The sequence below is a fragment of the Polistes dominula genome, unplaced genomic scaffold (assembly GCF_049000335.1).
Source record: "Polistes dominula isolate Pdom_NZ unplaced genomic scaffold, Pdom_raw_medaka contig_77, whole genome shotgun sequence".
NCBI classification, from domain to species: Eukaryota; Metazoa; Arthropoda; class Insecta; order Hymenoptera; family Vespidae; genus Polistes; species Polistes dominula.
The window spans coordinates 3,168,570-3,194,262 of NW_028301152.1; the positions used below are offsets into that span (position 1 = coordinate 3,168,570).

The 25,693-nt window shown below is 35.2% G+C and overlaps 1 protein-coding gene across 3 annotated transcripts in view; it reads left to right on the top strand.

Moving 5' to 3' along the window:
* Positions 1 to 25,693, top strand: part of N (neurogenic locus Notch protein) — a 174,156-nt gene that overhangs the window by 89,010 nt on the left and 59,453 nt on the right. For 2 of the 3 annotated variants that reach the window (XM_089178337.1, XM_089178338.1), the window contains exon 5: positions 5,157 to 5,290. In XM_089178337.1, coding sequence (XP_089034463.1) covers positions 5,157 to 5,290 — 134 coding nt within the window. Of the gene's footprint in view, positions 1 to 1,782; positions 3,162 to 5,156; positions 5,291 to 25,693 lie in introns of those variants that run through there. The other variant, XM_089178339.1, reaches the window with a different exon arrangement.

The window sequence follows — 25,693 nt, forward strand, 5'->3', positions numbered from 1 at the left end:
GATCTCTCGAGAGGGGACTCGTTTCTAAATCACTTTTGACGAATTAGGTTCCATTTTTCTTTCTTTACAGTTTAATGCATATAAACGTGTTTCAGGTTTTCTAACAAAAAATTAACTTTAATATTTTTTTTTTTTTTATACTTCACTTTCTTAATTGTGAGATTATTTTCCATATAATCTTAACGTTGAAGAGTTTAAATACCTCCGGGCTTTTACACCCTTCGACATCTCAATTTCTGTCCTTTAACTCACCCTCGAATTCTCATTTTAAAAATCAATATACCCTCATGATCGATCTAGTGAAGAAAATTAGACTTGGAAAGCACACATACATTTATGTATATGTAAATGCACACTTACTGCATATGTAGACAATTTTGAAGAATTGAACCGATCCGAAATCATTGATAGTCGGTCACTCGAAATAATGGATTATAAGAAAAGAAGAAGGGAGAGGCATAGGGTCCAAGTGACACTCTCAAATCCGAATGCCCTTAGGGTCGATACCTACAGGCAATAACACCCCGTCGAGAAGGGAAATCCGGATCATCCCCTTTAACGCTTCGAAACACAACGCGAGATATTACCATCGAAAAGAATGATTCTCGTGACCGACCATTACAGAATACGAACAAAACAAGAAAAGATAAAAATTTTCAATCGATTGATTGCGGTGCGATAAACTCGGTCGAGTGCGATAAAAAGTCGATCCTTTAATCGGTAGCTATTTATTCTTATTCGTGATTTTCATACGTATTAAAATATATACATGTTCGTATTATATTTTGAACTAATTAACAAGATTCATTAATAATCAAATTCTCATGTTCAAAATAAATCTCATTGTTAAAATTAATGTTGTGCTCAAAATTAATTTCATGTTCCGCATTTCGCATCACTCTTTATTCTATCATTTTAATTATCTCACGTCTATTTTATCGTAGTACATAATTAATATATTTACACTATCTCTCGCTCTCTCTCGTTTACTTCTCACCCTCCCTTTTGTAACCACAGCGTTAATTCTACCAAGTATTCAATATATGCAAATAAAGCCTGGGAATGTTACACAATGATAAATCCCATAAAAACGTTTTCCAACTTTCTAATCCATAATAGAAAAAATAATGAAATCTTTTTGTTAATAATAAACAAAATTGCTCGAGTTCGTACCGTTACATCATATCGGAGTTAGTATCGATAAAAGACGAGCTATGCGTTTGAACAACGACGTCTTGATCTATAAAAATGATCCCTCAAATAATACACGATATCATCGGGAATGATAAACGTAACAAAAGGAGCGAGAGAGAGAGAGAGAGAGGGAGAGAGGGAGAGAGAGTGGACACGCGACATCTACTACTACGAAAAAGTAACAACTCGTGGCGGAGACCCAGGAGCAACGAGGACCATATTGCTTCTGCAAACGGGGGACTTACTTGATAGAACAAGTGAAAAAGAGAGAGAGAGAGAGAAAGACAAACAGAATATAGTACTCATGACGAAGTCGAACGAAGGGTGACGTAAAGAGCCGAAGGTAGTTCGGTGAACGTTCACGAGAGAGACAGAGAATCGGCTGTAGTATGGTCACAGCAGTGGGATAAGAGGACCGAATGACGAAGAAGGAACGATAAAGTAGAAAAACAGAGAAAGAAAGGGAAAGAGATAGTCGCGTTGAGACTGTAGAACGAGTCGATCGGGGAGAACTGGGCCCATACACCAAAGGGGAAGGGTAACCATGATTGTGGCGCCCTCTGCGCGGCTCTATCCGGAAGATAAGCTTAGTTCATCGCTGGTCGCCCGAGAAGGACGTGTGTTTATGTGTTTCTCTGTTGAACTCATTGAGTTTAACTACTTAACAGTGAATACTTGATGATTAAATTCGTGAATTTACGCGCGAAAAAGTGTACGACGTTAAATTTGTGTTTATTTGCGGATAGTTTAACGCGTTCGAAAGACTCGTTAGCTGATACATAAAATTCGACTTGTTGTTTGTCTAATCCTTTTTGTGATAACAATCTTAACAAGTGTCTTTCCGTGCACATTCGATTTCTAGTATCGAAGAAAATATTTTCATTGATCCAATAAACAACATTAGTCAATTTTCACGTCGAATTTAAAGTGACTGAAATTATTCTCGAGATAACTTTTACTGTCAGGTACCTGGAGTATAAGTGTACGTTTTATTTTTTTTTCTACGATTCACCGAAACGATTCAACTCTGGCTACTTTCATTTATCATTCAGTTACGTGACAAAACAAAACGAAATATAAAAATATCATACACGTGTGGTGTCTCTTTTAAAGTTTAGAAAAGAACAATCCCGTTCCGATTTTGACACAAGTGGTTGTCAACAATTACGCATATACCTATTTTAAATGGGATCGTAAATATAAAAAGAAGTGTAGAGAGAAAAAACAATTGTTAACTTTAAATTCGATAAAAGTACATTGTTTTAATCTTGAAATCGTGAAAGATTCACAAGTGACGCCTCGCGTGACCGTCGGCGAGCGACGCGGCTCGTTCGCGTGTGCGCATGCTCGCGACGGAAAATTCAGTGTAACGAAGTAAAAGAGGACCTTTTTTTATTCTGTTTTTTTTTTGTTTGTATTTATTTTCTGCTAAGTCAATGAAAAATTTGTGATTATGAAGCGTGGTGGGATTATAACGATACGTCGAGGTTCGACGTTACGTAGGTGACGACGATTTGACACTGCTGACATTTTAGTTTTTAATTGACACTCACTATCAATGTAAATTATTAACAGATTATATTTTAGTTATTTTTGTTTTTCTCTATCGTTAACGTGTTACATACTACTGAGGTGTTTAGGTAATGTGTGAACAAAGGTGAATGCTCGATAATCACTTATTATTATTATTAATATTATTATTATTATTACTACAATTGTCGTGTGTCGATTAGTGATCCGTGTATTATTTCGTTTGGCTGTGATCGTTGGTGTTTATATTATTAAAAGGATAGATTAAGGATAAGAGAAGCAGATTGTGAATTGTCATCAATGAGTGCCGTAAACATTCGAAAAGGTGTTGTCGAAATATGAGGAGTACGTCTTCCTGCGTCTCGAGGACACCGATTACCAGTGAAAATGGATATCACACAGGTCTTTTTGGTGCTTCTACTGGTGCTACACGTGAGGTGCGTTTTGTGTCGATTGTTTTTTTATTTTTATTTTTTTTTATAACAAACTCACTATCAGTTTACTGTTAGTTTATATTCTATATTTTACATATACATTTTTTTTACGTTAATAACACGATCTGTTTAATCTTCATTTTTTGTCATTGATTAATTTAATTCATAAATTACCCACATATAATCTTTCAGTTAACTTTTCAAACCTGTGATTTAGTTTTTCATAAGAACTAATTACTCACTAAATTAATAAAAAATATCAATTTATTTTCCATATATTTTACTTGAAATGTAAAAGTCGCTTTATCGAGAAAAGAAAAATAAACAAACAATCAATAATTGATTTATTAATAGAATTACAATATTTTCCTTTTTATTTCTAGATATAGATTTTCAGTTACATTATTATTAAAAAAGCACGATATAATAATATCTCTATATGTGCAATATATTTACTCATGTCATTACATCATTAATAATCGTGAAATAACTTATAGATAGATGTCGAGGAGTAATAATAAAAGTATTGAAAACATAACTTTCTATAGAAAACGTAGAAATAATCTGTAGACTCATTCAAGATACTGATTATCGTTCATTATCAGAAGGATCAATCAGGATAGCGAGTATATAAAAAAGAAATATATATATATATATAAATATGCATATTGAGTAAAATCGATAAGGCAAAAGTAATCGTAGCGTATCTAGTTACCCACAGACTTTTTCATCCTTCTTATAGGACCATCCACTTAGATTTATTAATACGCATAAAACATGGATAGAGATAGATAGCATTAAGAAGGACGCTGCGTAATTTGCTTTTTGCGATTGCTTCGCGACGTGCTTTCACGCGTGGATCGTTCCTTTAACCGGTATTATAAATATTGATCGCCACGGTCGTCGACTTGTATTCCAAGTGTCAAGTTATCACGAGAGGGAGAACCATTACTACTGTTACGAAAGAGAGAGAGAGAGAGAGAGAGAGAGAGAGAGAGGAAGAAAGATCATTTGGAAATATTTATGCACTCTTTATCGAAATTCTTACTGTCTTCCTTCAATGCGTTTTTTCCGCATGATTCGCGTGAATACTCATTTTCGACGTTTATCAAATCCAAAAGAGAGAAAGAGAAAGAAATATTCGTGTCATTCTTTTTTCATCAATAAGAATAAAGTGATAAATTAAGAAAATATTTTTAATCTCAAATTATCCACGATTGAATAGATTCCTACAAATGAACGTTAATTTATTTATCTCCTGTGTATGTATATATGTATGTATGTATGTATGTATGTGAGCATGTGTCCATTTAGATGACTTTTTATGTTTCTTTTCGATGAAATCATGAGACCGTGGGTGGCGTTGATAATTAGAGAAATAAAAGGATACGCCGAAAGATCCGGGCATATGCAGCACATGTGTTCCGGAACTACGTAATTTTCTGACGAGTCTCGTTCGTACCAATTGCGGACCATTCGGGATTTATGACGATCGTATAACGGTAACGACAGTTCAACCAAGACACAGAAGAAAGAAACTCCAATTGAATTCTACGACTCTTTAATTAATTAATATATGTTATAATTAGAAGGATTTGAAAAATTAGAAAATTTCTAAACGAATTAGGCGTCTCGTTTATTTTTTGTAGAATCATTTCATCGAGTATAATTTCTTTCCATAAATTACTTTATTTATCATTTTTTTTTACATTTGTGTTTATTTTTACGTAATTAATATACTTGTATAGAAAAAAGAAATTCGAAGTAATTAGATAATGATAAATTGTGTATGATGTCGCATTTCACCAATATTAAATCTTTTACTTTGATTACTATGCTTGTCTCTTTTTTTGTACTAATTTATTTATGTAATTAAGGTTGGAAAATTAAAAGAACTAATGTGTGACGTAGTTTAAAAACTTACTTTTTACAAACGTAATAAATAAAACATCGTTAATAATTTGTTTCATTTTCTTATATTTTTCTGTTTTTGTTTAGATGCATGTGTTCCAGCGGTTACACAGGACAGAACTGCGAAAACGAATACATTCCCTGCGATCCATCGCCGTGTCAAAACGGAGGCTCGTGTCGACCGATCGACGAACTCGAGTACCAGTGCTTGTGTCCCGAAGGTGAGTGTGTGGTTCCTCGAGGATATTTTTTTCTAGCTTATCTTAACGCACGATCACCACGACGATCTACCCAATTTCATGAAAGACGAAAGATTTCGTATCTGAGCGCACGATCTTTTTCGCGTATTTCACCATCTCCTCTTTTAACCTCGACCGTGTCCGTGACTCGATAGTCCGTTGCTCGAAAGAATCTTTCTAGTAACTTACCTTTCCTTTATTTTTCTTTTTTCCCCCTCCTTTTTTTATTCTTTAACCTGCTCGAGTTAATTTCTAATCCCCTTGCATTTTCTACGGGCTAACAAATTAAACACATCATCCTCTTAACGATGAGAAATGAAGTAGAACGTATTAATCAACGAGAATATTCAACGAAAATATGTTAAATCGATCATAGGTAGGGTGACATATTCTTCTTTATATCAAACATTATTTGGGTCCAATTTATGTATGAGCCAGTGATAATGAAAGTTTTTTAAGTTATAATATATAGATATATATTATTCTTTCACTAGAAAGAGTTTGAGAAATAATTCAAAGCAATCTTCAAGTTTGCTTAATAATTCTCACAAAAAAGTATATTATCACCGCATTCGTTATAGCAAGTACCTTTTGAGAACGACGTATTCATGAGTTAAAGATTATGAAAGTGACCTAAGTCATAATATATGGTTCTACATTATTATAATATTCTTTCTTTTGTCTTTTCTTTTTTTGTTCTTTTCTTTCTTTTTTTTCTTCAAATTTTAAACTTTCATAATTCCTGACAGATATTCTCTTCAAGATATTCTTCCAGAAGAAAGAATTTGAAAAGTAGCCTAAAGCAATCTTGTGTCTTGCTTGGTAGGTAATTTTCACAAGAGAAAGAATGTTGTATCTTTTGGAAAGAAACGTTCCGCGTTCCACTCTGTTTACGTCGGGTAAGAGAGTTCCCCGTTGGAGGGCCTGTTGCGCAAGTTCGTTCCTTCGAAGGAGAGAGAAAGAAATAAAGAAAGAAAGAAAGGAAGAAAAAGGGAGAAAGAGAGATAAAGAAGGAGGCTCGTAGGCAGGGCAGCGATTACCCGGTACAACAGGTAGGGCTTGCGAGGGCCACCGAGGGGCCACCGAGGGGCCACCGAGGGCCATCTCGAAGGGCCAAGCAGGGGGTGGCTCGCCGACACCGCGGCCATTTACGTGCGTGTGTACATGCTGGATGGTTAATGTAAAGCCTAGGGTCAGCCTAGCGTGGCCTCCTCGCTCCTTGGATCACAATGCGTTGTCCTCTCTTTCCCAGGCTGACCACGACCATGGCGACCCCACCACGTTTCTTTTTCTACTCCTTCTCCTCCTCCTCCTCCTTATTCTTATTCTTATTCTCATTTCTTTTCTTACCTACGCAACGAACCCTTCGAATGCGTACATGCGTGCATAAACCTTTTCTCCAACTGAAAATTTATCTTTACTCCATTTTAGTCTTCTTTATGAACTCTTTTTTATGTTTTGTTTATTATTATTTAATTGTTTCATTATAAATCAATAAACATGATGATCTTTTTTGTAATCTCATTAAAGAAGACATTATTTTGGATTATAGATAAATCTACATTTGACTTTCCTATTAGAATTCTTTTAAAAGATTCGTCTAGGTTGCTAAATCAACTGAACTATTAATTAAATTTATTAATATCGTTAAAAAAAATAATTGTAAAATGTAAATTAGAAATATACATTCGTTCATCTTATACAACCAAATTGAGTTGTATGCGAGTTTTGTAGAAAACTGAATGAGATCTATCTATCTCTTTCTCTATTTCGTTCAACTTTCTAGCAAGAATAAGAGGTATCTTTCGTTTAAGGCATCGCATTAACCACGAAAATGCCACGTTATTCTCTTTTAGGTCGGAAAACGTTCGTTTAAGAAGCACACCTCAAAAAGCCATAACTCAAGAAACGCTCGTATAACTATACGCGAAGTGTATTTTATTTCGGTATTCTTCCTGGCTGTTTTCCTTTTAACGAGAAGTATAGCTTAGGCTCGTCCTGTATTCTATCATTATTCTGACGATAGCATAGCGGAAGAAGAAACACCTCTCTTTTCAGGCACGCTCCTTTAAGAACTATCCTTTTTGTCCTTCTTTTTTTGCCTCGATCTTGTATTTCCATTCCATTCACTTCTCTTTCTCTTTTTCTATCTTTCTATCTATCTATCTATCTATCTATCTATCTCACTCTATCTCTAGGAATAATTACAAATAACGTCCTGTACTTAAGTCCATTACAATTTCCGCAAATCTAACACAATTTTGCAGGATTTTTCAATTTTTTTTTTTCTAAATAGATTAATAATATAATTAGAAAGTTTAACCTATTTTGATCTTATTTTTTTATTAAACTATGAAGAAAAAATTATTATTATTATTGAAATTTTATAGGATATTATTTATGTATCATATGTATATCATATAGATATTTTATTCCTTTTTGCTTTTAAAGTTTATTTTATTTCGATACACGAATAATTATGACAATAGTTCTTAAGATTTTCTTTTTCAACATGATATTTTGTTTAAAATCGTTTATAAGAATTTTTGTCATTAGGTCATCGATAATCCTCTATAATTTTTCCATCAATTTTATTATCGGTTTTATACTTTTTCGAGCGATCCTAACGGTATGACATAACAAGGTGCGAACGGTTATAGTCAACTTTCACGAGTCGAAGTTTCTTCGCAGCAGCAGCATCCGATGAACATTTAATGTGAACGCTTATACGTGTATACCTACATACCTACGTATATTTAAACGTTTATAGCTTTTCCTTTCACGTGGTAAATAAAATCGCGTGTTATAAAAGTCATACAATATTCGATGACAAATTTCGAACGTATCGATTTAAATGGCATCGTTAAAAAGTAAAAATATATCCGCAATAATACGAAACATTCCATTGAAAATATTCCAACATTGAAAATACGTTTTATTAATTGCTTAATATAAAAAACTAGTATCGATAATTTCCCCGTTTTTCTTGTTAAAATCTTTTTACGTCTGGTTTAAATATTACATTTTTAAATTTATCGAACCTGTCCCCGAAAGAACATTTTTCAGTTAACAATTAATAGATATAATTAATAATAAAATCAAAATAAAAGTAATATCAAATTTATCTTTAATTTGAAATCAATTAGAGTACGTTATAATAAAAATAAAATCCCTAATTACTTTGTGATATCCGGTTTAAATCATAAGAAAATTATAAGGAATCTTGAAAGAACAGGATGATGAAGAATATATGGTTAGTGGTGGAAAGGGGGACACATAGGTAGACTCGATTTGGTCGCATAGTTGTCCCTTAATGGTTCAATTTACAGGATCTGACTCTTTCGAACGAAGTACACGATTACTCTCTTTACGTTCGTGTTGCTTTTCCTTCGCATTCTTCCTTCCCGTTCTATATCGTTCTCTCTCTCTCTCTCTTTCTTTCTTGTGCATATATATATATATACTATACTGGTTCGCGTGCACGCTCCTATCGTCGCTCCAGACGAGATTTCCCTCGTCTCGCGATCGGATCACGCCTCCTCCATTCCGCTTCGCTAATTAGAAACCGCTCTATCGAACGACGGTTAAACGATTACTCTGTGCGTCCATAGATTAATCGCTTGACCGATTGAGTGAGTGTGTGTATGAGGTAGAGAGAGAAAGAGAAAGACGAGGATTCACCTTCCAACTAATCTATTTTCAAACTTATTTTCCAATCCTTTTTTTTTATACTTTTCTAATAAATTGTTGAATTAGTTTACATAGCCGATTTTATCAGATAGAGACCAGATTACCCAAGGTAGCTTTTATCAAATCAGCTCCTCCGTGGTTATGATATATTGCAAAATGTTTAAACATGCAAATATACATACATAAATGCAAAATATCTAACAAATTAGTTTTTTTTTTAGTATGAGTAGATTGGTGTTTCAATATTTCTGCAATTTTGTGGTCGTTGATATAAATGTTTTTGGAAGAAAGAGGTTTCTAAGAATTCATTGGGTTTTCAGAACTACAAAGGTAGTTCTTATGAAATCAACTTTTACGTGGTTTAATATAACACGTTGCGAAATATTTCTGCAAATATTACGAATGAATTTCTTTTGAATGTCAATGTTATATGGAATCGTACTTAATTTAGCATTTATAAAGAACACGATGAGAAAGAAGGAATCTTTTTGATCGTTGAAATGAATATTTTTGAAAACGGAGTTTCTAAGAATGAGTTAGTTTCTAGAATTTCCTTGCACGCTCAGCGTCTCACGTGAGATTAATAGCCAGGAAGGATCTTGGAGAAGAAGGAAGCGCCAGCGATGACGTGTCCAGCAAGCGTTCTCGCGCATTGTCAAGGTTCTCGTCGTGCGTGTCCCATCGTCATGACACCTCGCTCCTCGCATTCGTAACTGGTGGTAGTGTAGTGGTGGTGTTGTTGTTATTGTTGTTGTGGTAGGAGAAGAGACACGAGAACCCCAACCTCTCTTTCTTTCTCTTAATCTTTGACGTCGATCTCTCGATCGAAATGTCGACAAGATGCGAACCTTTATCGAAAAAGAAACTCTTTAACGATTTTAGAAAATTATTACATACATTTCTATTGTATACATATCCATTCAACAAATGTTTATAAATTTAATAAATTTATCAAATTTAATAATCAAAATTATTAAAAATCTATAAATATTTCGTCTCCACCTATTTGGATTATTAATTTTATCTAATAAATTATACAGTTTTAATGAATCTTTTAAGAATACGTAAATGACAGCTTTGACAACTGATTAGATATCTTACGAATAGAATATGTAATGAAAAATCTTCGCTTATCTAAACGAAGTATGCAATTTATTTATAAGTAAGACCAGGATTCACAGGTCCTGTTACGTTCTTTTAACGTTCACCGTGATTCAAGATTCGAAGGATGTAAGATCTATCGATAAATTGTAGACAAGAAAAGAAACGCACTGTCGCGATTAGCGTTCCTTCGAGATATTTCCCGGTGTCCAGTCTCTTCTCTTTCTCTTTTTATTTTTCATTCGCTAGCTCGTTTTCTTTCAGTTGTTCTCTTTTAAAACGTAGAAGACGTCCATGTCGAAGAAAAAGCACTCGCACGAGCTTCCGAGACAGGACGTTCCAACCGAGCAGGACATTTAATCTCGACTCTAGCAAGCTCAAGCTACTCACTCACAACTACATACTCATACAACTAACCAGCGTAGTTTCGAGATAGAGACAGTGACGAATACCGGTCGTTGTTCGTGCGCCCGCGTGAGTGGGTATCGGTGTCCCTGGTGTGGCATTTTGTTCTCGTAAATGCACGCCGTGGGTAGGACAAATGAGCTCGAGGCCCAGTTATAGCTGACGTGCACGACTTATAAAGCTTTAAAATACTTTCTTTCTTATTGTTATTTCAAAAAACAAAAAATATATATTTTTAAAAAACGTGACTTTTTAACTTCAAACTCTTAACTTTATTATCCTTGCTATATGATTTTATATCTGTTTCTTTTTTGTCTTTGGTTATTTATTTTTATAATATCGTTTATTATTTAAAACATTTGTTCTTAAATCTATAAATTACTTACCCAATGACTTTTATGATTACAGTTTAAAATTAATTTATAAGAAAAAAAGATACTAAGTAAATCTGATCAATCGACCAAATGAACTTTGAAATTTCCTATACTTTTGTTCCCATAGACTTGACATTATTTCTAATTGAAAAAAAAAAACGATTAAACCAGAGTTTATAAACTGAAACATAAAGCACAGATGTCGATTGCATAGGTTATTGTCGGCATAAATAGAAACGAAATTCATTCGTGACAAAGTCACACAACAACGATACTTTCCCACGAATAGTCATCGAGAGTAATACTCGATAAAATCCACGCAGATGCGACAAAGAACCCTTCTCTTTTTTTTTGTCTCCACCCGCGGAACTGTCTCTCTGATTCTCTCTCTCTCTCTCTCTCTCTCTCTCTTTCTCTTTCTATCTATTTATTTCTTTCTTTCTCTGTAGAGGCAACTTAACGAAAGTTACGAGGCGTGGAACGGTTCTCCGGGGAATTCGGCGAAGCGAGAGCAAGCACGTTGAGTGTTAGTAGGAGGAAAGAAAAGGGGGTTGGGAGAGAGATAGGGTGGGAAGGAGGGAGGATGGGTGTTATGCGGGATGCATAATGCAGGCCGAGCCTCGTCATAAAGCATAAGCGGCTTCATTATGTCGAGGAAGGTGAGTCTTCGGGATGGTTGTGAAGAGTGCGGGAGATAGCCGTGAGAGATGGTGGAAGAAGCGTCGAGAGCAATGAAAAGAGATGAAGAAAGAGAAAGAGAAAGATAGATACTAACTCTCTTCCAGCAAAGTAATATCTCCGAAGTCTCCCGAGACTACTCGTATTTATCCGCCGTCGAGTAACGGAGAAAAAAAATCGAAAAAGAGAAAGAGAGAGAGAGGGTTGTCAGGACGCATCTCTTGCTCTCTTCGTTCTTCCGTAATAAAAGTGAAAGAGAGAGAGAGAGAGAGATAGAGAGAGAGTAAGAGCACGATAAATCCACACCCACGCGATGTAAACCGAGCTGGTACAGGAGCCTTGGGTTCGTTGTTGCTGGTAGCAAGCCGCGCCCAACAACGACAACATTCGATCGACTCACGAATAATTTTGATTTTCAATCGACTTGTATATATGTAGTTATACATTTAGTTACATACATTTGTTATAATAAATAAAACGTGAATGGTAATCGGTCGAAAATAAATCATATATTAAAAAGATTTATATTTGAATAATCTGCATAATAAAAACGGACATAGGTAAAATTATTTCGAAATACAAATAAGGATTTAAAAATGAATTATCTCATAATAGATTTGAAACAATTTATATTGAATTTATTTTTATCTTAATGTATTTAATCATATTGTTAGCATACAATTATATTATCAATTCTTATTGTTAGTTAAATCAAATGAAAAATTATCATAGAATTTATACCGTATCTATAGTCAACTATATATAGATATACGATTTATTAAAAGAGAATAAGGGGAAAAAAGGAAAAGGAAGGGAAATGTCAGAGAAGTGTCAAAAATAGAGAAAGAAAAAGAACAAATCCAATATTATTATCCGACCCGAACTCGGAGAAAAGCGGGTTGCACGCACACGCGGCCCCTTTTTATTCTCATTGTCAGTGACGAAAGATTCGACCGCGAAAGCATACGTATGAGATTCGAAACAATGGGTCCGATCGATACAATGGGGGTGTGGCGGGGAGGAGATCATCTCCATAGAAAGGGGACCACACCCCGTAGAAGGAGATCCGCGTTCGCATTTGCACCGGCGCGTTTGCACCGCCGTGGAAGTTGCTCCACGGGTCCACGATGAGTACGAGAGAGGGAGAGAAAGAAAGAGAGAAACAGTAAGATATAGAAAGAAGAGAGAGAGAGAGAGAGAGAGAAAGGATGGAGACCGTCGAGAGTCATTGACTCGCTCGTAAAGCCGCACTGCGGTGTGCCGCTGCTGCTGTTGCTGCTCCTTCTATTGCTGTCTCTCTCAGTCTTTATTTCTTTTACCTTTTTCTTATTTTTCTTTCTTCTTCTACTTCTTCTTTCTCTCTTCTTGTCTCTCCTCTTTTTCCATTGGTTCTTATTCCCTGCTTTCGATACCATCTTCGAACTCGACAAACCTCTTCGTAGTCTTCATATTTTACCATTACCATATCAGGTTCTCCCTCGAATCTCTTTCTCTTTCTTTCTCTTCTTTTCTCTTTGGGTTTATCCGGCCTTTTATTAAATACACTCTCGCGCATAGAAAGAAAGAGAGAGAGAGAGAGAGATTTAGGTACGTGAGCATCTTCGATCATCTGAGATATCCATGCTCGCATCGAAATTCAATGATGATTTTCATCGTGATGCTCAGTCGTTAGGCATCGTTAACTCGGGATTCGGATCGTTATGGATACAGTGGTGGTATGTTATACTGTTGTGTTCGTACCACCTATCCGTCTAATTCTCTCCGTGCAAATTCTATTTTGTCTCGTATCAATCCTGTCTCACCCTTCGAGAAATCATTGACTTTTTCAAATAAGTAGAAGGTCGACGACATCCGTCGTCAGTGAAAAACCAGTTTTGTTCAGAGATACCAACGAGCTCTTATCCAGACTACTACTTATTTGGTTTACCGATGCGATTGCAAGCGTACTTCTTCCTGTCGAACTAGAACACGTGATTTCAACGGCGCGGAATTTCTCGAAAGAGAAAGAGGGAGAGAGAGAGAGAGAGAAGGTCGTATCACGGTAGAAAGTTATTACTTCGTCATTTATCCTTTCCTTATCTCATTTAATTTATGGAAAATCAATCGTGATATAATATCTATAAATTTTGAAGATTTTTAAATGAACATAGAATCAAGTTTATAGAGAAAGTTTAAAAAGGAGCATATAATTTTAATGGAATTATCTCTCGAATGTTGAAATTACGTGTAAAGTTAAAGAATGAACCAATGATTAAATGAAAAAAAAAAAGAAGCAAATTATAAAGAAAATATAAAATTTGATTAGCATAAATCTTATATTAGTACATAATACATGGGTATATCAAAATTACTGGTAATTTCTGAACGATTTGAAACAGTCCAATTTGTTATAGAAAAAAAAAAAAAAAAGGAGAAACCGTGCGTGCAAATAATCTTTGCAAGGTCTTTTTGCTACGCTCCCTGTTACTGAAAGCATTGTTTTCCCGGAGGTCATCGTGGTAGAAGTCACTTGACCTTTGACTGAGGCGCCTCCGTGTTCCCATAAAGCTGTTGTGTCTACCTACGTGTAACTTAAGAACTACCTCGACGAGTACGTCGATCGATCGTCGTAGGAATTCAACAAAAGCGACTAACTTCCTAACGACGTGGTGACGTTCCAACTTGCACCAGAGAAAGAGAGAGAGAGAGAAAATTCCTTCTGACTAGGTGAGGGTGGGATGAGAGGAATTACATAGTAGAAAAGGGACATTCTCGGTACACCTGTGGTCGTAAACTTCTTCAAGTGGTATGGCAAAGTTGTCGCAATGACAAGAAGCTTCGTCTTTTACCTTTTTCTTCCGCACGTTTCTTTCCTCGAGGATCAAATTGTTTTCACTTTGATTTCCATTGTCTTAAGAAAAGTGAATGGTGTACCATTCATATACATCTTTTCAACAAAGTTTTTTACGCGTGTATCTTAATTAATACGCTTAATACGTAGAAATAATTTTATATTTTAGATATATACAATTAAATATCATTTTATTTCAATATACAATTTGTTTATTAATAACTATATTAATAAAAATAATATCTCAGTTATTTTTGTTCATTATTCAATTTATGAATATATTCATGAAAGGGAAAAAAAATCTTTAAAAATTGGCTAATTATCTATATCTATTAAAATCCTTGGGGTTAATTACGAATGTATTATCGTGATACTGGAAGCGATTAAAAGGATCGTTTGCTTAGGCTGCTTAGGTTTGTAGCGTTTTTGCGTTCAAGATTATCTACCGGGGGTCTCTTTTTCGCGTAATTTCATTATTTCGCGATCCACAAGATATAGTAGCCGCGTCGTTAGAGTCGTGTAGGAGTAAGGAGAAGAAGAAAAGGAGGAAAAGGAGGAGGAGGAGGAGGAGGAAAAAGAAAAAGAGTATGGCGACCCTACTCATGGGACAGTGTGTGCATATACGAGAAGGAAAGAGGAAGTCGCGAGTCGCCAAGATTAGAGAGGAAGAACATGGGCACGAGTATGCATCTCGAACGAACCGGCAGCCGATTCGATATCGTCTTGCAAACGTGACTACCCTCTCCCTCACAAATTTTTTTATTTCTTTTTCTTTATATATTCGATGTATGTGTTCTTTCTCTCTTTCTTTTTCTTTTCTTTCTTTTTTTATTGCATATATACTCTGTTTACTTGTATTTTTAGTAACAGAACAAATTTTCTATGTCACCAAGTATAAGAAAAAATAGAAAAAAACGATAGCTTGAACTTTTCGTTTGTCCTCCTTCGATATGGTGCAGACTATATTAACACGTTAGCTTTCATAAGATTTCAATTTACAAAAAAAAAGAATTATTCGTTTATTTGATAACGCTTTTTCAATCGCTAACCGATTATTCGGCTTTTCGGTTTTTAACTCTCTTCTATGTTATATATTTAAAAATATATATTTGCTTTATATTTAAAGACGTATTTCACTAACAAATAAAAATGTTGTTTCTAATGTCCAAATTTAAAATTTTTATCAAACCGGTTTATTACTTAGGACGATTTAGCTCTCAATTGATAAGAGTTAGAAAAAATGTTAACATAGAAATTTACTAGAATTCTTATTAATTGTAAGAGAGAAATATTTGATATGTAAAAAAAAAAGTAAAGATGAATAATACTTTATTCTTTTATTTTACATAACAACCATAGATATAATTGATCGTAAAAATTAGTTATTATTGATTAGTTACCTTTCAACGTGTTAATCGCTCTCATTTCGTGAAAACTTACTATTAGAAAATAACCTGCAGCTGTTCGTTGGAGCTCGTAGAATGCAAGTGAAGGAAAATAAGACGCGTTAGGTTCGTGCCTCGCTTAATCGTTCCCTTCATAAGCATGGAATGGATAAAGAAGAGGAGAAGTATGAGGAGAAAGGAAGATGAGGAAGATGAGGAAGATGAGGAAGATGAGATCCAAGAGAGGTTTAACAAATCGTTCTGGTAGCGAAGAGCGATTAATTCAGCCTGGCGTCCGGCGTAGCGACGAAAGGAATCGTAACTCTCTTTAATTGCGACAATATACAGCTCGTCCGGAATATCTCGTCTTTTACTCATCGTATGCCGCCTTTCGTACGAATAGAAAGAAAGAGAGAGAGAGAGAGAGAGAAGAGAAAAGATCGATTGACTCTCAGAAGAAGATTTTTCATCAACGTGCCAACTCGTGAAAGGGTTGCCGATAAAGTTCACTCCCTGCTAAAAGCTTTTACCTTTTTCTTTTTTTTATTTCTCCTTATCATTTGGTCTTGTTATTTCTTCCCCTCTGATGTTTTTTTCTTTCTTTCTCTCTCTCTCACTTCTCATTTCAATTTTCTATTTCTTTTGATCTTTTCTTCATTTTATAATAACCAATGTTTCAGATACTTATACATTTCATATGATTTTTTAATAATAATTATTATAGCAATTTTATGTTTTTGTTTTTTTTTTTCAGTACAATTATTCGTAGTAGGAGTAACTGAACATCCGGTTAGAAATATAGAAATTATCTTTTGTATAAAATACTTCTACACGGGAGAGAGAAAGCTACATTACTGAGAAATGTGTATTGTGATATCTTTGTTAATTACAATTCTTTTCTCCAAGATGTTTTTTATGATTTTCATTCTAATGAAACGTTCGGTTTTTTCCACGTTAAAAAATTTCTCTCGCGTCTATTATTTATTTATTTTTTGATTCGTTTCCTTTCACAATTAGATCATACGTGGAATACATTTTTTTTGTTATCTTATCTCATGATCGTCGATAGCTTCTTCTCTCTCTCTCTCTCTCTCTCTCTCTATTTTTTTTTAACTTAAAACTTAATTCGCGAGAAAAAAAGAGAGAGAGAAAAACTCGCGTGCGAGTCAACGTGTGGGATCGTATAAAGTATTCGTCTCTTTTTCTTTCTCTCTCTCTCTCTCTCTCTCTCTCTTTCTCTCTCGAGAGTTGTGGGAAGAGAGATCCCGTATAATTGGCGAACGCGTTGGCGTGCGAGAAAATGTTCGGACGGTAACTTTAATTGCCTGATCGGGAATCGTAAGAACTACTCACGGTAATTAGAGACACAAAATCGAGTCGAAACGATCGTAACTAATTCTCGAACGAAGACGAACTATCGAGTTCGACACTAAACAATGGTACTCGGTGGTAATAAAAAATGAGCTTATATGTAAACTAGGATAAATAACAGGAAAAACATATAACATTAACAGTAATAATAATAATAATAATAATAATAATAAAAATAATAATAGTAGTAACAATACCGAGAAATATTAATTAGGTATAGCGTCCTCGATTCAGTGAGAATTTAATACAAAACTTCTTAATTAAAATAAATAATAAGCGAGTCGTTAAAAGCTGTACCGTATTTTTTCTCCGTAATGAAAATTTCGGGATCAATTATTAAAACTAAATGTATACTCATTTTTCTCATAATTTAATAATAATAAAAAAGAAAAAGAAACATAAAAGAAAGTAAATAAACGTACCGTCAAAGTTCGTCGATTAAAGAAAGTAAAAAATACATTAAATTTGTTAATGTATCTCGATCGAATCGATATATTACGAGCACGATATCGCAATAAAGAAGAAATTAACGTTATAAGTTTGCAATTATTGGTTCGAACGGACCAATTAAAGGAAGAAAAGCTATGAAATACGCGAACATTAATGAACACTAAGAATCGAGATTACAAGTTTATTCGTATATCATCGCTTATCATTGACTCTTGTTGTTTGATCCACCCGGTGATGGTAATATATATACAGGTACTGTAACGAAAAGGTGAACTCGTAAATTTGGACTTTATCTGAGATAATGCAATAACCGTATTACGTCGGCCTCTCGTAAAGCTCATGTATATACGTAGACACGTACGTGTCGTAGCGTTCCCACGACGGGAAAGTGGCGTAAAAGGAAAGATTAGTATTTTTCTCTATTCGCATATATAACATACACACGCATACATGTGTAAAGACTCACTCACTCTCTCTCTCTCTCTCTTCCTCTCTTGATCTTTAACAAACGGCCGATGTGCTTCGATCAGTCGATCTTCGGTCCTCACCAAGAGAGAAGATAGGGTCGAGCCTTTCCCTGCCCCACGCTCACGACCTACGACCTCAAATGGCCGTGCTACTGCTAAAATGCATCTGAGCGCGTCGCATTACATAATTGAAGGTGCTCGCGCGCCAACCCGTAAGCCAGCAACCAGCCAGCCAACCAACAGGAGTCTCTAGGATACGTGGCTCTTATTAGAAGACCCTAAGTCGGATTCAGAGGGTAATCCCCACTCTTCTGCATTTACAAGTAGAAGATTAGAAAGAGAAAGAGAGAGAGAGGGAGAGAAGATAGAAAAAAATTCAAAGAGTCTCACCGTGGCGATCTAATTGGAACACGATTCTGACCCTGAAAGGCAAGATAGGAGAATATTCCAGCGTGTGTTTCGTACGGAACTCGTTTCTCTTCTCTCCGAATCGAAAAATAGAGGAAATAAAGGAAAAAAGGGCTACTAGTAGGGCTACTATGTTTCGTCTTTCGAATCTCGTTAAGGGATATCTCGTAGGTTAACGCGCGTAAAATATGCTTGTTCTTATTTTTCTTCAAGAGATAGAAAGAATACAAGAGAGAGAGAGAGAGAGAGAGAGAAAATCTAAATGCGATGCAGATATAGGGAACCCATTGCTACTCCAGTAATTGATGCGTCACCTCGTGAAGGTGTCCAGTACCTTCAGTACCCTTTTCCTCTCTCTCCCTCCTTTCTCTCTTTCTTCCAGAAAGTCCTTGGAACGAACGCGAGACTTTATCCAACGCGGAATCTTTCAGAGTCCTTTCGCTCGCGCGAACCTTTTCTCCGATCCTTTCGAAAAGCCGCCTTCGGGATCGCGCCTGCTATTCTCCGATCGCGGTTCTCCTTTCTGAATCTGATGCGGAAGAGAGCAATGGCCTTTTCTATACAGTTGCCGACCTGTATAAAATCTTTACTTTTATACGTTTCATGTTGGTGTTAGCGCATATGGTAAATAGGTTTATGTAAGTTCTGTTATGTCTCGAAGTACATTTGTAGTATTATTTTCAAGGGTTACGTTTGATCGTTGAAAATTCTTTGCTTTACTTTTGTGAATACTAATTCTTACCTTTAATACTTAGAATTATTGAAAAAAAAAACAAAATTAAAGTAAAAATTTCGTTGATTATTTGGATTATCATTTTTGAAGATATAAATAAATTCTTTCATCAAGTTTTAGACATAGATCAATAAATATTACTGTTATTATTAAATTAATATTTCGTGAAGTAACCCAAAGTATAACTTTGTATTACAGTAGTAATTAAACATAGAATATAATAATGAAGATAGCTCTTAATTAAAATTTTACAATGATGTATGTATAATCATAATAACACGTATCAATATAATACCAATATTAAAAATAATGCGTGTGTAATTTTTGTTTAAATTATTAAACTAAAATTATTTCAAAATATGAAAAATAATATATATATATAACACGAGAAACTTAAAATCAATCTAAGTAATTACCGTTAGAACAAATTTTCGCAAATGAAAAAAAAAAAAACAAACAAAAATTGAATCATATGGTATATAATAATTGAATATAATCGGTTAACGTTAACGCGAGAATAGATAGACGCTAATTAGCTCGTCTAAGGGGTACTCGATCGGTTAGTATCGCGTGCACCAGGCAATTTCGTATGGCGGTGTTCGATCATTCGAAGCTTTGCGTTAAGATCGCAAGAGGAAAACGGATGCGGGCGCGAGAAGACGAGGTTGTGGAACGTATAGGCACGTAGGAAGGTAAGCAAGCAAACAAACAGGAGAACGAGTAGGTAAGCTAAGCTGAGCTAAGTCAAGCAAAGCAAAGCAAAGCCAAGCAGGCAGGCAGGCAGGCAGGCAGGTAGGTGCAGGTAGATCGGCACGTAGGTCGGTACGAAGGTTGGTGTAGAGATAGAACGACCTCGTTAGCACCTTCGTCCTGGCGCAAACACTTGCGAGAAAGTCTGCGCGAAAGATACAAGAGAGAGAGAGAGAGAGAGAGAGAGAAAACGTCTTATCGATTCCAATCGAGATATCGTTCTTTGGTCGAAGCTTCTTAGGAGAAAGAGAGAGTTATATGGTATTTGAAAACTTTCGGCATTCCTTTCTCTTGGTTTATTTATGAAAGGGAAATGGGATGGATATAAAAAAAGAAACAAATAATACATCACAAAGTAAAAGGGACTATATTTTGTTTAATTAACTTTTATTCAAGTATTTCTTAAGCAAACGAAAAACACTTCGAACCAAACTTCTATAAAACGAAGATTGCTATTACACACATCACCATGGTGTTATCTTATATATTATTTATTACTTGCCAAAGTGATAAACAAATTATTAAAAGGGAGCTCTGTTCAAAGCTTTTTGTCTTCTCGAAGTAAAAGAAATCAGATAAAAGAATAATTTTTTACTTTCGTATTATTTAATAATTCCAACAAGTACAATTTAATATCTAGATCCTATCGTCAAAGTGTAATTTGCATTATGTATATGTAATATGAAAATGAACAATTACAACAATTGTAGGTCTCTCCCAAGAAAAAATAGAGAGAGAGAGAAAAAAAATAGCGAATCTACCAACTTTAAACATTTAATCTGAATAAAATCCGATCGCTTAGTTTAACACACGGGGAAACACGCCTTAGCTATTTTCACCGAGAGTTAACGGTGCATCGAAGAGATACAAGTCTGTACGAACGATGGAATGCGAGGTGGAGTTGAACGGGAATGTATAGGAAGGGAAGATAAAGTCGCGTTTGTGCTTTTCTCTCGTGGAAAATAATTCGGACGATGGGATGCAATTTTGCGATTTATTTCGCATAGTAAAAAAAAAAAAAAAAAAAGATCGAGAAAAAGAAAAGAAATAAAAAAGGAAAACATTTTACGTTCGGTGGTTGGTGCAAAAGCCATCGGTGGTGGCTACTCGAAGATGCAGATATCTCTTGGTGCGGCGTTCACGACACTGTGGAAAAGAAAAGAGAGAGAGAGAGAGAGAAAGGGAAAGAGAGAGAGAGAGGAGAGAGAGGAGAGGATAGGAGGAGACCGCAAGAAGAAGGAAGGTAAGTACACGCGAGAGCATCGAAGCTTGGCCACGACGCGAAGGTGGACCGTGTTCACCTCTTGTAACCGGCAAGCTAAGAACGATTTAAGCCGCGATTCCTATCTCCCTTAATTACCTTTTCGTAAGCCCTTTTTCGCGGTCCTACCGTAATCTCGGTGTATAGTAGTGCCTTACCGTAAGCAAAGGAGAGCCGAGTAGTAGAAGAGGGAGGTACCGATCGTTAGATCGAAAGATTAACCGCGTAACTTGTGTCGTGTATGCTATTCTTTTTCCTTTGGCTCTCTCTTTTCTTTACGTTTCTCCTTTTGGCCGGTCCCTCCTTTGAACGCATATGTAAAACGAGCTTGTAACGAGCGTGTCGATCGAGAAGACAAAATCGTATACCATATATACATACTACTACCATACGATCATGTCTCTTCTTTTTCTTCTTTTCTTTATTTCTCATCCTTTTTTACCTTGTTTTCTTTCTCTCTCTCTCTCTCTCTCTTCTGTTTTCTTAATCAACTTTCAATATATCCTTTCTACTTATACCTTTAACATAATTAGATTTCTTGATACGATATTAGATTGGAAATTTCTTTCCATAGGGGCAAAAAAAGAAAATTGTATTTTATCATCCCCCTTTTTTTTTCAATATCTTCTATAATACCCTCAGTTTACTCGGCGGACTTGTATCGGTTTTGCTCGCTCATATTGAGTGGATCCATCTTTAAATATTGACGATGACGAGGACGATCCAGCCTCTTAGGGTCTCGAGAAAATACAACGGCAAGAGAGAGAGAGAGAGCAACAGAGAGAAATGTTTCAACCAGTATAAAAGTGATCAGAAAGAGAGAGAGAGAGAGAGAAAAAAAAGAAAGATAATAGGAAAAGAAATAAACGCTAACCTTCTTGTATGTTTGCCTTTTACTTCAACCTCTTCAAGAATGCCAACCTCTCTCTCTCTCTCTCTCTGTCTCTTTTTGTAAATATATACATACACTTACTTATATATTTATTTCATTTTTCCTTTTATGGAAATATTAAAATCTTGTCAAAAAAGATAGAGAAGTATTTTCCATTATTATTGTACTTTGCTATCCGTGTTTCCATTTTGATTTGAGAAAAAATATAAACGAATGATAATATACAAATTAAATGATCTAAATATTTAATCAATGTTAGAAATATACATAGTTTAAATTATTATTCTATTTTTGTCATAATACAAAGTTTAAATTAGAATAAGGTTAAAGATTACTGTGTCTGGCAAATTGATTCTTAGCCAATACACGTAAACACACATACACTGTCTCTACTTGCCTTTCACATCTTGCAATCTTCTTGCGTACGGAACATTAGCATGTCCGACGCGACATTCCAAAAGGAAACCTTTTCGATTTGTCTGAATGAAGTGTGTTCGATTGAAAATTACGCATTAAGAATTGTAAACAGTTAATGCACCTTGAGCTTTGTCTGCATCATCTTGAATGAGTATCAAAACGAAGCATAAATTGTTTCAAGATACTTTATTCTTTACTTTTTATTTTAACAACTTCTATTCTTATTTCTTTTTTAAGTACATTTTACATGAAAGATAAAAAAATATAAACATTTTGAAAATTCAATTATTTATCGAACAAGACATGTGTATATGTTCATTTTTATTATTCTTTAAATAGAAGAACGGAATTTTATTTTTAAAGAATCTGCAGGTTCGTGACTGAAAAATAGAAACTTTCCTGTTTTCTTCCTTCCCGGAAACGTTTAAATGTTTTCTAGGGAATAAGTACGACAGTGAAGGCTGTAAAGAAGAAGAAGAAGAAAAAGAAGAAGAAAGAAAGGAAGGAAAAAAGAAAGAAAGAAAGAAAGAAAGAGAAGGTAGAATGGTTATTTTCTAGCGGCGAACTTGCGGCATGGAAAGAAAGAGAGAAAGATGAACGTGAAGCGTCGTGTACGCGAGCAGCATTAATCATTCCACCATGACAGGGGGAAGCATGGCGTATAATGCGTTGCATAGATTTATTTGTCGTGTGCGAGCGCGTAAGTCACCGTAGCAATGCTCGTGTCCGGTATTGCTTAGCATGCAATCCACCCTCCAGGCCAACTTACTCCACCCTTCTAATCTATTACTATCTAATCTTACTCGTGAGATCGCATAAGTTTCCATCTCGTTTCTGTCGAATCATCGATAATTATTTTCTTGCATTTCTATGATCAACTGTATATATAGTTGAACTTTATAAAATAGAATCATTTCAGTAATAATATAAAATACTACATTCTCACGTTATTCTATTTATCTCAAAAATCATATATAAAAAGGAATGATTAATAGTTCATTTATATTATTATTATTATTATTATTATTATTATTATGCACGTAATAATTATTATAATATAAACACCAACTTTTTTAATTATAATTAATTACAATTAATTTAACAATTAATATTTAAAATAAATAATCTCACGAATCTAAATATAGAAATATAATTACATAAATATTAATATACTGTTTTATGATTTTGCATAATAATTGTTCAAACTATTTAAGTAAATTTTATATGAGCTGATCTTGAAACTGTTGAAATTTAAAAGTCCACCTACGCGTGTTGTACATGGCGACAAAACGATGCCACACGATCGCTCATCTCATTTCGGTAAACACATATGTACAAAAGTACATATATATACATACATATGTATGTCTTGTGCAAAGGCTGGCGAAAGGGTGCAGCGAGACCGACTATGTATGCAAATTTATGCAATTCCGAGACTCCCGGTGTCTCCCCTTGGAAAATCCGCAGGCGGCGACAGTCCGCTCTCAGCTATTGGGTTATCGGATACACGAACGTCCTCCTGTGTCCTCCTGCGTCCTCCTGCGTCCTCCTGCGTTCGCTCCGTTACCATAAATCTTGTATGCTAAAACACTGCACTCCGAAACTGGAACTCCAAAGGCTTCTCTCCTTGGGACCCATTCTTGAAATGTAAATATGTAGAATAATGCTTGTTAAAGATTTAAACGTGTTCTAAAAAATATATTTAAAAATATCTACTCTTAATTTATATTATCGTTGTTCAAAAATTAACAATCGTCATTTTATTTAAAATTATTTAAGTATAAAATAGACATTTCATTCGTGAAATATCATTCTTGTCTCATTTATGACGTAAATCGTGTTAAATCGAGATATGTAAATTTATTTAAAAACGGAACCACATCGGATATCGTAAAATCGGGGTCATTAATTCTGGAATTCGTCGTCGCATCCAATAAGTTTCTATGTTTCTTCATCGTTCGTGTATCTGTATATGTGTTTGTTGTATACATGTATATATATATATATATACGTAGCTATGGGCTGACTCGTTCGCTTTGTGCAAATAAATTCAACGCTTCGGCGTCGCGCAGAAACGAATGGGGATTAAAGGGTGCGCCATAAAGGAAAGGAGGCGGCCACGTCGAAGACAATTTGCGGCCGATTCGATGCGCTTTTTCTTTGCTACGTCGAGAAAGAAAGAGAAAAAGAGGAGAACATTCTCTCCCTCTCCCCTCTCCCCTCTCTCTCTCTCTCTCTTTCTCTCTCTTTTTCTTATTCCGCCCTCTCGATACACCTCTTTCAGGCACGAAGAAACGCATATGTGTGCCCTCACCTTGGTTTACCTTAGAACAAAGTAGTTTTTGTTCGATCTCCAGAGCGAATTCCTGCAAGTCACGGCGATTTCGTTGACGAGAGAATAAGAAAGAGAGGGTAGGAGGGAAAGGGAGTGTGGTGGAACCGTACGCGTTGAAGAAGAATCTTTATAACTCCTTCCACCACCTCCCCGCCCTCTCGTCTTTTCAACTTATTCTCATCTTAACCTTCCTTTTGCACATCCTACATGACCTTCGAACCTGCGTGGGTGTATTCGACTTAGTCCACTAGCTAAGCAAGATCGCGAACGATGTTTCCATATATCGTAAAAATCGATGTATGTTTCATCTCATCTTATAAATTCCATCTTTCTTTATACTTCTCATTCTTATTCGTTGTAATAGTTGCAAGTAGTAATAGTAGTAGTGTGCTAGTAGAAATAGTAATAATAATATAATAGTAGTAGTAGTAGTAGAAGTAGCAATAATAATATAGTAATAGTAGTTGTAGTTGTAGTGTAGTAGTTCTCTTCTCGTTGGAGCTCGTCTCGGTCGATTATCTGTCCTCTCGAATCTTCGTGCAAGTCTCTGCTTACCTCCGAGGCCTTTACTTTATTCCGTTTCTTGTACTTTCCTTTTAATGAACACAGAGGACTCGGAGAGACGCGCAAATCGGCAAGAAAGCAGATCGTAGGATCTTTTCGTTACGAGAATCGAGGAGAGGCATCGTTGAATCTTGATTATCCTCTAGATAAGAACGTTCTTTCCTTCTATGTATTCGCTCAATGTTCTCTCGTGATATACCGAAACTTATTTACTAATTGCAAGATTTATCATCGACAATATACGATTTTGTTTTCTTTTTTTTTTTTGGTTCTA